This window comes from Ochotona princeps, chromosome 8 (genome assembly GCF_030435755.1).
Source record: "Ochotona princeps isolate mOchPri1 chromosome 8, mOchPri1.hap1, whole genome shotgun sequence".
NCBI lineage: Eukaryota > Metazoa > Chordata > Mammalia > Lagomorpha > Ochotonidae > Ochotona > Ochotona princeps.
The window spans coordinates 10,279,657-10,295,854 of record NC_080839.1 but is presented as its reverse complement, the minus strand read 5'-3'; the positions used below and the strand labels follow the sequence as shown (position 1 = coordinate 10,295,854).

Sequence of the window (16,198 nt, the reverse complement as noted above, 5' to 3'; positions counted from 1 at the left end):
GGCGCCGTGGCCTAGCAGCTGAAGTCTTCGCCCTAAACGTGCTGGGATCCCATATGGGCCGGTTCTAATCCCAGCAGCTCTACTTTCCATCCACCTCCCTTCCTGTGGCCTGGGAAAGCAGTCGAGGACAGCCCAAGACTTTGGGACCCTCCACCCGCATGGTAGACCTGGAGGAAGTTCCTTGCTCCTGGCTTCAGATCGGCACAGCACCGGTCGTTATGGCCACCTGGGGAGTGAACCATCGGACAGAAGATCTTCCTCTCTGTCTCTCCTCCTCTATATGTATATCTGACTTTCCAATAAAAATAAATAAATCTTTAAAAAAAAGAAATCTATTTAAGTACTTGGATACAAAAGTTCAAATAAATTTTGAAACAGTCACAAACGATGGCAATCCAATATCTTCCATTCACATTTTTTCTTTTCCTGTGTCTGCAGGATCAATCACATTCATGATGACCAATGTTCTTATTAAGTGTAACTAAAATTTTCTCTATGTCATTAATATTTTTAGTTGATTCTAAACTAGGATTTTAGCAGCCAATATTATTAGAACATTCAGTTAGATAACTCATTGTGCCTGCTGTTGCCTAATTATAGGAAGAGGGATGAACCCTAACAGTAATAAAGATCAAAAATATTACGTGTTACTTTTGAAATTTTAGCTTATGAAATTCCAAATGGCTCTTCATGCAAATGCTTTGCTCCTATTCTCAACAGAAAGTTGGGTGATGGTTTAGATCAAGCAAAGACAAGACTAGAAGAATCCTGGAGGTGCTTGGGACTTCAAAACAGGATTTCTTAGACAACAAATTCCGGTTTTAAATTCCTCAAAGAGAATAATTTTCTTTCATGCACTCCTACCTCAGCAGGAGTGCATGTTTGATTGAACATGACATCTGGAAGCTGAAAGCCCCTTTTCAGGTGATTTATCATCTAAGAAAGAACACATTTAAAACAGTTTTTATGTTGTGTTTATATTAAGTTATCTCTGCTATATCGATGAGAAGCTGAATATATTAAAGTGATTAGAATATTACTAAAACAAGAATGTTCTTGGATATCATTGAAATGAGCAAATATTTTCTCCTAAGGATTAATGCAGAACTTTGACCTGAGGTTTGCTCATTACTATTGGCCTTAGACTCTGTCATACTCACCATATATTTATCCTTTTAAATAGTCTGTAGTTAATGGTACTAACATACTTTTACCCACGAATGGAAATATTTTCTAATCTACTTTGTTTCCACTTCTCTCATACCTCTCTCCTTACCTATTGCTCTCCACACATGTGTCAAGTGCATACAACAGGTGACTCTCAGCAACTGTCAGCTCTTCAGGATGGACAGACTGAAAATACTGCTGTGATGGCCTAGTATTAAAAATACTGAGTTACCCAGAAAAGGTTAACTTTACATATAATTCAGTGTATCATTTCATATGAGCAAGAACAACTTTTTAGCACCTTATTCATCAAGATGCAAGGATATCTTACTTTAAACTTTATATTATTGAACAAATCTGTAAGATGTTATTATCTTAAGCTATATGAATAAAACCTGAAGGTTTTCAAAAATAAAATGAAAGCAAATAGCATGAATTCATAATAAGCATCAGCGTTCTAGTGATTAATCATGCTCTAACTGAGGGCACGCTCCTGAACCACTACAGTCCTACTAAAGAGTGACTGGATAAAGTGAGAAATTATCTACATCATAGGAAAACTACTAATAGCAGAATTTCTTTTATTAAAATGGCAAGAATACAAATAGCTTATATCAGTCAAATACAGTAGCATTCAGGCTGTAATATCAACATAAAATAAAAGCCTATGGACAGTTAGCAATTCAGGAACTTTTCAGAGGGTAAAAAAAAAGGAAACATAACCGAACTTGTTATTCTAGATTACAGAAAGCTGCCACAGGCAAAAATATATATATTATATAATGAAATGTCAGTTAGGCTGATTGCAAGCACTTTACTGTTTATAAGGAAACTTATTCAAATGCAGATTTTTCAAAGTATTGCATCTTTGACAGACATATCATCACCTACCTTTCTAAAAATAGTAGCAGTAAACACAACTGTAGAAATGCTTGTTCTTTAGTCTTCTAGTGGTACAACAAAATGGTTTTAAAACCCTGACACTTCTGCTTTCTGCTGCTTTGAAATCAGATTATGGCATAGAATTCATGTCAGGTTGGTTCCAGAATGCAACAGTGGATCCCTGGCCAGTATCAGTAAATGGTGCCCATTTTAGCACAACTTCTCCAGCCATGAAAGCATAAATTACAAAGAAAAAATCTAACTAACCAATTACTTGAGATACTAAGAAAGAAAAGGACATGAGTTTTGTAAAAACACTTTCCCTCTTTTTTTTAAGCTTCTTTATTTACTCCGGATAGTTAACAAAACAGTGTTCAATAGTGAAGTAAGCAGATTTTACACTCACTATTACTGTATGAATAGGAAGAGCCATACGCTTTTGTTTTATAATTCATCTCCGATCACTGCGGTATGGCACATGAGAACAGAGATTCAGAGGCACGAAGTCAATAAACACATTTAACACCGTCACGCATTCAAAAGATAAGTGCAATCATACAGCAAAAAAAATCAGTTTGTAACTTTGACTTTTCCAAGGATGTGAAGAAAATTTTCGCATGTCAGAAATCTCTATAGCAAAGATTCCTATAAGAGAGAAAAGAAATCATGCAGATTAGTATTTTTAATACCACTGTTTCATCATATATAAAATACATAATCTAGCACTACTATATCAAGATTTAGATTTCTCCCTAGCTTCTGTGAAGAATATGATGCATTTTTTTTCATTTAGTTTTCACAAACTGTGGTATATTCATACTATGGAATTATATCAACAATAAAAGGTATGAATTGCTGATACATACAAGCTGGGATGGATCTTACTACAATACATGAATGGATCCAATTTCAAAAAGTTCCTTATATCCTATATCTATTCCTATACCATTCATAGGATAACTGAATTACAAAGGGACAGAATAAATTAGGGCTTGCCAAGGGATGGAGGAGAGAGACCTGCAACTGTTGAGGGGTGTCCAAGGGGAGTGAAGGAGAAAGCCAGAATCTTGACTGTAGTGGTGATGTGTGAAGTCCTACAACAAACACATGTGAGAGTGTATGAGAAGCACTGCAAGCCGGACAGGCCTATGAACCTGCTGACAGGACTGCACCAACAACATCACTTTCCTCATTGGAACACACTGCCATCATGGAAGCTGCAAGAAGGATATGTGGGACACTCTCTGTACTATTTTATCTTTAAAAATACCTGTGGTATATGCATACAACGGAATATTACTCAGCAGTTAAAGGGAACAAGCAAAAATTACTAATATGGGCAACAACCTGGATAAATTTCATGTATATTATGCTGAAAGAATTACATGTGACTCCCCTTTTTCTAGCAACCTGGAAGATACAAAAACAGAGGGACAGGAAACATAGCAATGTTTTCAGCAAAGCAAATAAAGAACATAGACTGGTGTCTAAACAACAGAGTGTCAAAAGGAGACTGTCAGTAGATGATTAAGTATAAAAGGGAATTAACAGGATGATCAAAAGTACAAATAGGTTAATAGTAATTAAAATCGAATACAAACCTCCCTAAATACCGTAAGAAATTTCATTAAAGGGGTAGCATGGAGGTGTGGGAGACTCAGAAGCAGTTCCTGGCTCTGAGTCTCCCACACGGGTACAGAGTCCCAAGGCACTGAGCCGTCCTCGAGTGCTTTCCCAGGCCGCAAGCAGGGAGCTGGATGGGAAGGGGGGCAGCCAGGATTAGAACCGGCGCCCATATGAGAATCCAGCACATTCAAGGCGTGGACTTTAGCTGCTAGGCTACTGCGCTGGGGCTCCAAGGATAGATTTCTTTCTCTCTCTCTCCTCGTCTCTCTTTACCCCACCACATAATTCTTTCACATAAAACAAATCTTTACCTCCTTCAGGGCTACCACTCTCATTGGACAGCACGGACACCAGGACAGGGGCAGGGGTGGCTGTACAGAAGGGCACCTGCCAGTAGGTGTGTGGGCTGGATAGTAGGTTGGTTGGGTTGAGCTGGGCTTCAATGCCTATCGACACATGCGAGAGCTAAACAGGATGTGGGACAGACTTGACAAGCCTGCAGTGCGTACTGGCAAGCATGGGAACCAGGGTAGGGGGCAGAACTGGTGGGGGTTGTGGGGAGTCGCCCCAACTAGGCTGCAGCTCCAATCGGTTTGCGTGAGGACCAAGTATGAAGTGGGCAGGATCGAACTGGACTACAACACCCATTGGTTCATGAGGAAGACAGGGCTGGAAACAAAACGAACCCAGCAATCCCAACGACCAGCATGAGCATAAGCTGATTGGTGTGACGGACGGGGTTGGACTCTGTACTAGCAAACTCGCACAATGAATCAGGCCTGGGATCATCTCAGATGAAGTTTCTTTGGAGAACCCTCCAACTGAACTGCTGATCTTAGAACCCCAACCATGAAGAGACTGTCAGCTAGTGGACTCTGAATAGTTTCATTGCGATTGGAACGGCGAGACTGGCAGCAATCCAGAATGATGAACTATCACAACTGTATGAGCAGGACCCTCAGAGCGCGCCTCCTGTTGGGGATCTGGGATGGGTGGGAAGTTGGGTGGGGCTTTTCCCTTTGTTTTTTTCCCTGGCCCCAGATACAGGGTAAAATGATATTGATGTGGAAACAATGGTATTACCCACTTTCACCCTGTAGCCCTTGACACTTTGTTCCCTAATCAACTAAGTAAGATTTTTAAAAAATAATTTAAAAAAACAAATCTTTAAAAAAATTTTATAAAAGAAAGAGTAATTAAATGAAAATATACAGCAAATATTACAAATTATGCACAATAACCATAACAGAGACCAAACAATAGTCACATCAATAATGTGAAGGATTTTAACTCATCTACTGTAAAAAAAGATTTCAAATGTCTCCAAATAAATTCCAAATTCATAGTGTATACACAAGAGGTATATTTAAAATGTACTGATTCCAAACAGTTTAAAATAAAAAGATTCGCCAGAGAAATTGAAATAAACAGGAAACAGATGTTACGACTCCAATACCAGTCCTTCCGTTCCTCAAGTGTAAATGAATCAGAGAAGGACGAGGTGTAAAAAGCCATACTCCACAATGAAGAATGGCAGGTCAAAATCTCTATGAAACAAATAAAACATCAAAGCACGTATGTAAAACAAAATAAAAAATGTAAAAAGAAATAAAAAGAGTTGGCATTATGCATAGCAAGTAGTGACACCGGCATTTAGGAATGAACCTGGCAACACTGCTTCTGCTCTAGCTGCTTCCTAACGTTCCTGGGAAAGCAGCTGCAGAAGCACCACCCAAGTAGGCACCTGCCATCCATGTGGGAGACAGGGAGGGAATTCTTGGACTCCTGGATTCATCCTGGCTCAGACCCAGCCACGGTGGTCATTTACACAGTGCACTAGTGGATGGAGGATATTTCTCTCTCTCCATCTCCCTATCACTCTGCCTTCCAAATCACTAAAGAAGAAATAAAAACATACAAGTTACTGGAGACTTTAAAATACTTTTACTTTTTAGTTTAAAATAGGCCAAATAGACAAAATTAAGCAATAATCTAAAAGATCTACATAAAATCCAAAAGGTAAATCTTTTGGAAATATATTGAAGCTACCTCAGTAAGAAAGAATTGGAGTTTTCATTTTCTACATAGGAAAATTTGCTTGTTTAAACTTCACATCGTATCAATTCTTGATCATTTCCTGAATAAAAGAATTTTGTGATTTTCATTTAATAAAATATCCTAGTATAATATTCAGAAAAAAGAATCCATTTTCTCAAATGTAGGTGAATTCTTAATAAACCACAAAGAAAATATGAGTAGTTTCCACAAAACAGAAACACAATAGAAAATAATCACAACACAATGTAACTCTAGAAATTGAAAATTAAATTAAGGGCCTGGCACAATGGTTCAATTGGCTAATTCTACATCTGTAAGCATGGCATCCCATATGGGAGCTGGTTCATATCCTGGCTGCTCCATTTCCTGCCCAGCTCCCTGCTTGTGGCCTGGGAAAGCAGCAAAGAATAGCCCAAAACCTTGGGACTCTGTGCCCACATGGGAGACTTGGAAGACCCTCCCAATCCTGGCTTCGGATCAGCTCAACTCTGCCTATTGCTGCCACTGGAGAGTGAACCAATGGATTGAAGATACTTCTCCTCTGTCTCTCATGCTGTGAATCTGCCTTGCTAATAAAAATAAATCTTTTTTAAAAATGAAACTAAAACAAAATGAAACAAATGCCCTTCAAACTGGGAATTAAAATATTTTATATCAAATAACTTTTGGGTAAAAGTAAACTATAATAGGAATTATAGAATCTGAGAAGAATAACATCATAAATCCAAAACTATGGCATATTTAAAGTAGTGATCAAAGGAAAATTCATAGCTCTAAGCATCTATATTAACAAAACAAAGAGTAAAAATGAATTAAATTCTTAACTCAAAAATCTGAGAAAACTCCAACAAATTGGGAAACAGAGCATGGGAATAAAAAGTTAGTAAGCCAGAGAAAAACAGGTGATCCAATTCGAATCCTGAATCCTGCGTAGGCATTTGGCCTGTTAAAGTACCAGCTTAGACTCCCATGTCTCATGCTGGAGTCACTCAGTTCCACACCCAGTTTCACTCCTGACCCCAGCTTCCTGCTAATTCAGATCCTGAGAACAAGCAGTGAGGGTTCAACGAATTGAATTCTTCTCAGTCACGTGGAAGACCTGGATTGGGTACACAGCTCCCAGCTTCAGGCACAGTCAGAGGCTACTGTAGGACCTGAGAACTCTGTCTCTTTCTTTTTCTGCCTCTCAAATACATTTTAAAGAGATTTTTAAAAAAATCCTACTACTTTAATGCAATGAACAAAGTAAACAAAGCACTAGCTAATATAAAGAAGAAAAATAAGTAGATGGGGAACACACATATGCAAATAAGAAAGGATAACAGAAATATAACTTGATACGGGGGAATTTAAAAATTCACAAGGACTAATAGGTCATTGCTGTGCAAATGAATTCGAAAACCTAGAGACAATAAATAATTTTTAAGTCAATTAGGACAGAAAGCTTAAAACGATCATTTTTCAAGGAAATACAAAGTCATCAGGAAGGACTCCACCAAAACAAAGTGAACAAGGCTATGTCATTTCATGGATGAATTCCAATTCCTTAGAAACCTGATAACTTTAAAGTAATATTAATTGTTTCAAAGTACACAGAACACAATTCAAGCCATAGAAACACAAAAATGAAGAAAAATCACTTATTTTTGTAGATAAGAAAAATGTCTAAAGATTCAAAGGTAAAATGTAAGCATTAAAAAATCTTAGCAAGGTAGCATGATTGAGAATATGTAAAAATAAATGCTTTCTGAAAATATAATTAATGAAAAAGACATCTAAAAGACAAGAATATTTAGGTATAAACTTACTAAAAGATGTCCAAAACCTATGTAAAGAAAACGAAAAGAAATTCCCCTAATGACACAAAAGTGAATCTGAGCAAATGGAAAAATATCTTCTATTGATTAGGGCATTTCAATAAAACCAAGAAATCAGTTCCTCCCCAATTAATTTATAAACTTACTCTTTTTCTAATAAAAATTACAATAGGCTCTTCAAAAACAGAGCTAGACAGATTGACCCTACAGTTAATATGAAAAATAAACTTCCAAGAACATACACATTTTTTTTAAAGATTTATTTATTTTTATTGCAAAGTCAGATATACAGAGAGGAGGAGAGAAAGAGAGGAAGATCTTCCATCTGCTGATTCAGTCCCCAAGTGACTGCAACGGCCGGTGCTGCGCTGATCTGAAGCCGGGGTCTCCCACACAGGCGCAGGGTCCCAAAGCTTTGGGCCGTCCTCGACTGCTTTCCCAGGCCACAAGCAGGGAGCTGGATGGGAAGTGGAGCTGCTGGGATCAGAACTGGTGCCCATATGGGATCCAGGCGCTAGCTGCTAGGCCACGCTGCTGGGCCTGAACATACACATTTAAAAAGAACTGTTAGGGTGAAATAGCCCATTGCTGTGTTGAAGATGGTTTACCATTGACTAAATATGCAAGGATTTAGGGATTTGAGTGTTAAATCATGGATAGCTTGAAAACAGTGAGAGCTGGATTATTTACACACAGAAAAGGACAGATTTACAGATCAGAGCTTTGCCATCCTTCCCATTTGAAGTTAATTTACCAGCACACCTGCACACCTGCCCTGTAAAACTCTGAAATAACAGGGGAAAAAAAACCCACAAAGTTTCTAAAATCTAAATAGGTTAGGACTTGCACATGAATCGGCAGATCTTTGGAACAGAAAGTGCAGAAATACACTTGAATCACCAGATCAGTCTTTAATAAACTATCTTGGGGTAACTAGATCATCATTTGGAAAAAGATAAATCTAGATACTCTTCAAATTGTACATTAACCTTAAATGGATCAGAAACCTGAATGTAAACATTCTCTCTCCATGTGTCTCTCTGCGTTTAAAATAAAATAAAAATATAAATGTGTAAAGCAGGAAAACTATATGACTACTAAGAGGAAATGTTGGTGAATTCCTTCATTATCCAAGTACAAAAAAAGATTTTTCTATCTACAAACAGAAATATAAATGCATTAAAGAAAAAGATTTTAAAAATTGATTACCTGGGCCCGGCGGCGTGGCCTAGTGGCTAAAGTCCTCGCCTTGAACGCGCCGGGATCCCATATGGGTGCCGGCTCTAATCCCGGCAGCTCCACTTCCCATCCAGCTCCCTGCTTGTGGTCTGGGAAGGCAGGAGAGGATGGCCCAAGGCCTTGGGACCCTGCACCCACGTGGGAGACCTGGAAGAGGTTCCTGGTTCCCGGCTTCAGATCGGCGCAGCACCGGCCATTGCGGCTTACTTGGGGAGTGAATCATCAGACGGAAGATCTTCCTCTCTGTCTCTCCTCCTCTCTGTATATCTGACTTTGTAATAAAAATAAATCTTTTTAAAAAATTGATTACCTAAAAATAATTTTCACATGGTAAAAACAATATAAGATAAAATACAAGTGGCAGAAATGGATTAAAATATTTGTGGCATATATCACTAATATCTAATTTATTTTAAAAATATTTAACAAAAGGTCATGATTCCATTTGCAAAATAGTAAAACTGAAATGAACAGATAATTTTTAAAAAGATTTTAAAAATAGGATCCAAGGTGGAGGGCTAGTGGCTAAAGTCCTCGCCTTGCACACACCAGATGGGTGCAGGTTCAAATCCCGGCAGCCCCGTTTCCCATTCAGCTCCCTGCTTGTGGCCCGGGTGCCCAGGGCCTTAGGACCCTGCACCCAGAAGAGGTTCCTGGCTCCTGGCTTCAGACTGGCTCAGCTCCAGCCATTGCAGCCATTTGGGGAGTGAATCAGCAGGCAGAAGATCTTCCTCTCTGTCTCTCCTCCTCTCTGTACATCTACCTTTCCAATAAAAAAAATAAATCTCAAAAAATAAAAAATAAATAAAGCTAAAGAGATAAAAAATAACCTATAAACCTATATAAAGACATTGAACTTCACTTACAATAAGAGAGATTCAAGTAAAAGTCCACTGAAACACTATTTCTCACCTTTCATATAGAGTACATTCTGCTGGTAAGGTTTTGGGGATACAGGCACTCTCACATATTGCTGGAGGAAATGCAAAACAGGAATTTGGCACTATCTGTTAGATACAAATAGATTTACTCCTCGACCTAGCAATTCCACTTCTATGAATTTATTCTGATAATTTTCCTATTCCTATACAAAGATTATTATAGCCTTGTTTGTAATTGCAAATGGTTCAAAACTAGAAGAGTAGTTACATAACTATGGTACTTACAAACAATGGACTAATAAGCCACTGTAAAAAGGAATAAAGCAAATCCCTGTGAATCAATACTGATGACTTATAGGTTTATTAAGCATGAAAAACAGCGCAAAGAAGTTTATGGAGCAACTGGGCAAAACCACTGCCTATGACAACGGCATCCCATATAGACACCGATTCCAGTTCAGGCTGCTCCACTTCCAATCCATCTCCCTGCTAATGGTCTGGGGGAAGCAGCAGGTCCAAATGTCTAGGCCCCTCAACCATACGGGAGACTAGAGTGAAGCTCCTGGCTGTGGCCACCTAAGTAGTAAACCAGCAGACAGAAGATCTCTCAATCTCTCTTTCTCTCAAAAATTTACTTATTTGAAAGCCAGTGTTACAGAGGAAGAGGAAGAGAAAGGGGAAGATCTCTCTCTTCTCTTTCTCTGTAACTGTGATTTTAAAAATAAATAAATCTTAAAAAAAAAATCAAAGCAACAGCATTTACAGCATGCTGCTTTTGTAAAAGAAAATTTTTAAAATACACGTTATCATTAATACAAAACTATTTTTAAATCACCATATCTTGTTTAAATATCACTATTAATATTAGACTTTACTGATTTTCCTTAATGCCTCAAATACTCAATGAAAATACTGTTGAATGCTTCCAAGAGAATGGACCCTTAAACTGTCTTACTCTTCTAATGATCGATCCAGGCCTCGGTCAGGAGATCGATGGTGAACACGTTCTGGTGAATGACATTTTGTATTTGGCTTCATCGTAGAACTCAAATGATAAGCATTACTTGAGTAGTTTTGGCGGCGAAGTTCCTGTACAGCCCTCTCCCTAAAGCAAAATGATGGTGTTTGTAAATAAATACTATCTAGTGACATTATTAAAACTCACAAAACTGTGATTCAATTCATACTTTAAAATGATCTAACCCTTGGGACCACTGCTATGGTATATAGGATAAAGCAGATGCCTGCAGTACCAGGATCCCATAAAGCCATGGGTTCGTGTCCCGGCTGTTCCACTTCCCATCCAACTCTCTGCTGAGAACCAGCAGAGGATGGCCCAAAGCCTTGGGCTCCTGCACACATGTGGGAGACCTGGAAGAAGCTCCTGGCCTCAGATTAGCCCAATTCCAGCTGCTTCACCCATCTGGGGAGTGATTCAGTGGATTGAAGATCTCTCTGTGTAACTCTGCCCTTTAAGTTGACAAATAAATCTAAAAAATAAAAATCTAATCCTCATGAAATAACTACAACCTATTGCTGTTACCTAAGAATCAATATTTTCCTCTCTGAACATTGTCAAAGAAATACACTTACCTTTCAAATCGCTCTGTCCCTAATTGTCTTTTAGTAATGTCTAAGTCAGCTTCTAGTTGCGTTACAACATTTCTGAACTGAGCCACATCTCTACTCTGGATGGCCCTGTACAAAAGATGATTAGAAAGGTTGTGGGGAAACTTGAGAAATAGCTACGACTCCTAGTCATCACAATAGTTTGATCCACATTACATTGTAATATCTACAGATTTTATTAGTATCCCTAAAACACGTCAATTTTAGATGTTCAAAACATACAAAATAGCATTTTGGAAAAATTTAAATAATCCAAGCTTAACTCAATTGATTAAACTTCTCTGATTTCCTATATGCAGATGAGGTAATACACATTATTTATTTATTTCAAATTGTTTTTATAAAAGTACTCAGAAGTATTATGCAAATATTAAGTACCAGCATGATTGGGAAAATAACATTGTGATTCACAAGCACAATGATGAATATGGTCTGCTTTTTATATATTAATCCAACAAAGTGCTTCACATATATACTTCACATATACATTTTATATACATACAGTAGAAACATAAAAACTTCAATGTAATAGGATTGTTCTTAATGCTAAACAATGCTTCAAAGCCCTGTGATACTGTACAATTTCATAAGGAAACTGACAACATTTAAATGTTGCTGTCACAGAACATTCTGTCCTGAAATGTTAAATTTAGAGACTAACAGCACAGAAATTCATCATGCTAACCACCTCTAAGTAATAGCACTCCTCAGGCAGGTACAGAGTGCACATCCTAAAGTGGGAGTTTGGCATCCCTCACAAAAGTGGATTTTCACCTACTAGATTGAGGAAGAGATCCTGTAGAACCGGTTGAAGGTGTCTCAATAGCCCAGCTACAGTAACTGCAAGGAGCGACTTGGCTATGGCTGCCATGACCTGAAAGCAGTTTCAGAAGGAAACTGCAGCCTGTACTTCATCAGGGGCTTCTAGGTCTGACTGCGGAGATCACTTCCCCTATACTTCGCAGGGTCTCAGGCACAAGGTCAGGGTAGAGCAAAATCTGCATCCGTTTTTGTGTCCAGGTTTAATCATAAAATATTTACAATCAAGCAGGCATCATTTCCACTCACTCTTCCAGCCAGGGGTCTTCTAATAAAATACCAGTAAAGCTAGGGATTAAAAAATAATCCCAAATCAATATTCTGGGGGAAGTTTTAAGTATTTTGCAAATGCAGTTCTTTCAGGAGTCCAGGGAACATAAGGAAATACTGGGTGACAAGTAGAAAGACTGGGTAGCAGTAAGAGGAGGGTCCAGACCTGTGAAACTCTGCTAGTTTCAGAGTTCTTAATTGGTTTTCCATTCTAATTATATTTCTTTTATTTTAATCTCACATTCTATGATACCCAAAACTCTGCTAGAAACAATCGATAGAGAATTCAATTTAAATTTAAATAAGACAAAATGTAATAAGATGAATACTAAATTCTAGGAAAATTATGGCATTTTGAAATCTCAGGTTAATTAATGGCAAACCATGTAAATTCTCCAAATTGTAGCTTCAGAGTTCTACTAATCTATAAATATAACAGAAAATTTTAAATATGATTTCATTATTACATTACTAACAAACTCACATTTTATTTTCTGCCAAACAAAGGTGTTCCTTGAGAAGCTGAATCTCAGATTCTTTTTCTTGCAGTGCTATTTGAGACTGGTATTCTTTGTCTCGGTTGGCCACCAGCAAAGCTTCTAGATTCTGCATGGAGATCCTCTCATTTGTCATTTGACTCCTGAGAAGTTCTATTTCAGAACGAGCAGAATCTAACTCATTCTCCATCTGTATAACAAATGAAGATACCTACAATTATTCCCACTCATTCACTTAAAGGATGCATCATCAGGAACTTACAAACCATTTTGCATCATGTCACAAACTGATAAATCACTTTATTTTGTGATTTGGAATTGTTTCCTCCTTCTTACTAAATGTGCACACAACACATACATGTAAACTATTGCTTTCTATCTCTCCGCTCATATCACAAAATTACTTAAGTAAAGGAGCACTGCACTCTAAGTTAATGAATATAAGAAGCAATGGCACATTTACTCTCTGATGTAAAGCTTTGGAGAGCGTTCTTTCCTAAGGTTATTTTGAACTGACATTACATTCTGTAGGCAACATGATTCTTCAAGTGGAAAAAGACAGTCATCATTATTTAGAAAACATTATTCTTTATCTCAAAATGTATATTATAATAAATTCTATATGCATTAAAAAAGTTAAATGTGAAAAGTTTAAAATTCCAGCTTAAAAAAATTGTGAGAATGAAATTACAGGAAGTAGGGTGGTTAGGTATATAGACCTAAGACACAGCACAGAAGTGTTTAAAAAATTGATCACATAAAATAATCAATGCAAACATGACCAAAATGTGAAACAAAACACCGGGAAAAGTAAGCTCAGTAACTAGAATAGCTTAATAAGCATAGAGTGTGAACACATTAATGAGAAATATGAACTAATTATATGACTAAAAATTTACAAAAGAAATATAATGAGTAAATATCTGGGGAAAATGTAGCTTTACAGTAATACAAGAAACATAAATTAAAACAAGATGTTATTACAACAAATGGCTAAATACTAAAATGAAATAGACATGAGACAGCTGAATGGTACCTTATTGCCATTTTAAGGTATATAGCAGCCGGTCCTGTATATAAACTAAAATTGAAATGTCAATGAGCTAATCATAGGTTGTGGTTAGGACTTGCTTTTTTTTTTTTTTCAACATACCAGTTACTCAAAACCATGTCAATTCCATAATATTGCAAATTGCTGTTGATTATTATATTGGGACTCTTAATTGACTGTGATGATATTCTACCAGCTCTAACTTCGGAGCAGAGATGGTCTCCCCAAGAAACTGTTCAACCCATCTGGACAATAAGTAGCTGGACTCTATGCTTGGTATATGTTTGCAAGGAAAGAATCTTGATTGAATTTGAACTGCAATACTGCATCAAGGTGGAGGAATCCACCAGGGGGGAGGGGAGCGGGAGGGGTGGGGAGACTCCCAGAGCCTATGAAACTGTCACATAATGCAAAATAATTATTAATAAAAAAAAGATGTTATTTCTTATACAGAGCTTCTTCCCTAGGACCTACTGATCATTTGGGTTGGACATCTACTTGGTATACATTTATCAGTATTCCTGGCTTCCTACCTCATGATTCGACTAGGATTCCTCATCCCAGTCAGGGCAATCATCAAGACACTGCTGAATACTCACCAGGGAGCAAAAATATCCCCTGGTGTTGCTGATCGAGTCTCAAACTGTCAAATAATTTTAGGTGGTGTTGATGGACATTAAAACAGGCGTTGGCAATCTCATATTTTTCTGGCAGGAGTACACATTTTGTGCTAACAGTTCAATACAACTAAATCACTTTTTAACATATTAACAGAGTGGTGCAATCATTACTACAATTTGATGTTAAGAAAGTTTTAATCATTCACCCAAAAAATTCAGCAACCATTAGCAGACACCCTGCCATACCCTCTCTTGCTCCAAGGCAATCCCTAATTTACTTTTTCTCTCTCCATGACTTACTTTATTCTCCCAGTTTAATATGAATGAAGTCATACAGTGTATGACATTTTTGTGACTGGTTTCCCTCATTTACTGTAATGCTTTCAATATTTTAGCAGATATTAATGCTTTGTCACTTTCAGCATCCAATAATATTCCATTACACAGATGTACCAGATATTCAATCATGAGATATGAACATCTGATTTTCTTTTATACATTTGGAGTAATATAAATAAGTGCTGCCATGAATAGTTGTGCATACATTTTTTAAAAAGATTTATTTATTAATTTAAAAGGCAGAGTGACAGAAGAAGAGCAATATATTCTTGCACCTGCTGGCTCACTTTCAACAGTCCAAAGCTAGAAGCCAGGAACTCCATCCAGGTCTTCAATGTGGGTGACAGGAACCTAAGTATTTGAGTCATCATCCAGGGCTTCCCCAGTCACATTCACAGATAATTGGATCTGGAGGCACAGGAGCCTGGACTCAAACCAGCACTCTAATGTGGGATGCAGGCCATTAAAGAGGCAGCTTACCTCACAGTGCCACAAGCACCCCTCCTTGTGTGTAAGTTTCAAGTTTTCATTTCTCTTGGATTAAACAGGAGTTGCATTTCTGGGCTCTATAGTGATCCTATTTTTAACATTTTGAGGAACCGCTACAATGTTTTCTGAAGAGGCTTCCCTATTTTATATTCCTGCTAGCATTAAATGAGGGTTCCTGTTTCCCAAGTGGGAGACCTGGATGGAGTTGTTAGGGCTTAGCTTCAGCTTGGCCCAGCCCCAGTCGTTGCAAGTATTCGGGGAACAGATCAGCTGATGGATGACCCTGTCTCTCTTTGTAAAGACACCACACTCTGTATGAGAGTGCCTGGATTTGAGTCCCAGCTGTACTTCTGATTCCAGCTTCCTGTTAATGCATGTCCTATGAAGCAGCAGGTCAAGGCTCACGTGGTTGTTGTCACCTTTGCAGGAAAATCAGATTGAGATCCTGGCTCCCAGCTTCAGCCTGGCCTTGTTCTAAGTTTGTGGAAATTTTGAGAGTAAACCAGTGATGAAGAAAAAATTCTCTGCCTCTCTATCTCTGCTTTTTAAAAGTAAACATTTAAAAATCACAATTATTTCATGAGCCCGGGGATGGTGGATCTGTCGGGGCTTGGGTTGCCTGGCCCAGGTCCTTGGGCCCGCCTGCATGGTAGGTACTAAGTCCATGAGCCTCAGGGGCAGCTCGGGAGGTGAACCCAGGCAAATAACTGCCCATCCTGCTGATTTGTTTAATCAGACCAGTAGCAAAGACAGAGCAGTATACCCAACACAAGGGAGTGCAGGAACAGGGTGGATCTCACAATGCCCCATGTTG

General features: G+C 38.1%; 1 protein-coding gene across 9 annotated transcripts in view; it reads right to left on the bottom strand.

The window, feature by feature from the left end:
- Positions 1-2,358: 2,358 nt before the first annotated feature.
- TSGA10 (testis specific 10) overlaps positions 2,359-16,198 on the bottom strand; it is a 130,010-nt gene continuing 116,170 nt past the window's right edge. For 7 of the 9 annotated variants that reach the window (XM_058667539.1, XM_058667535.1, XM_058667536.1 and 4 more), the window contains 4 exons: positions 12,873-13,075; positions 11,264-11,368; positions 10,626-10,775; positions 2,359-2,694 (listed from right to left, as the gene is read on the bottom strand). In XM_058667539.1, the coding sequence (XP_058523522.1) occupies positions 2,670-2,694; positions 10,626-10,775; positions 11,264-11,368; positions 12,873-13,075 (483 nt within the window). In that variant the 3' untranslated portion in view covers positions 2,359-2,669. Of the gene's footprint in view, positions 2,695-9,701; positions 9,797-10,625; positions 10,776-11,263; positions 11,369-12,872; positions 13,076-16,198 lie in introns of all 9 variants that reach the window. The other 2 variants (XR_009245926.1, XR_001168404.3) reach the window with 2 other exon arrangements.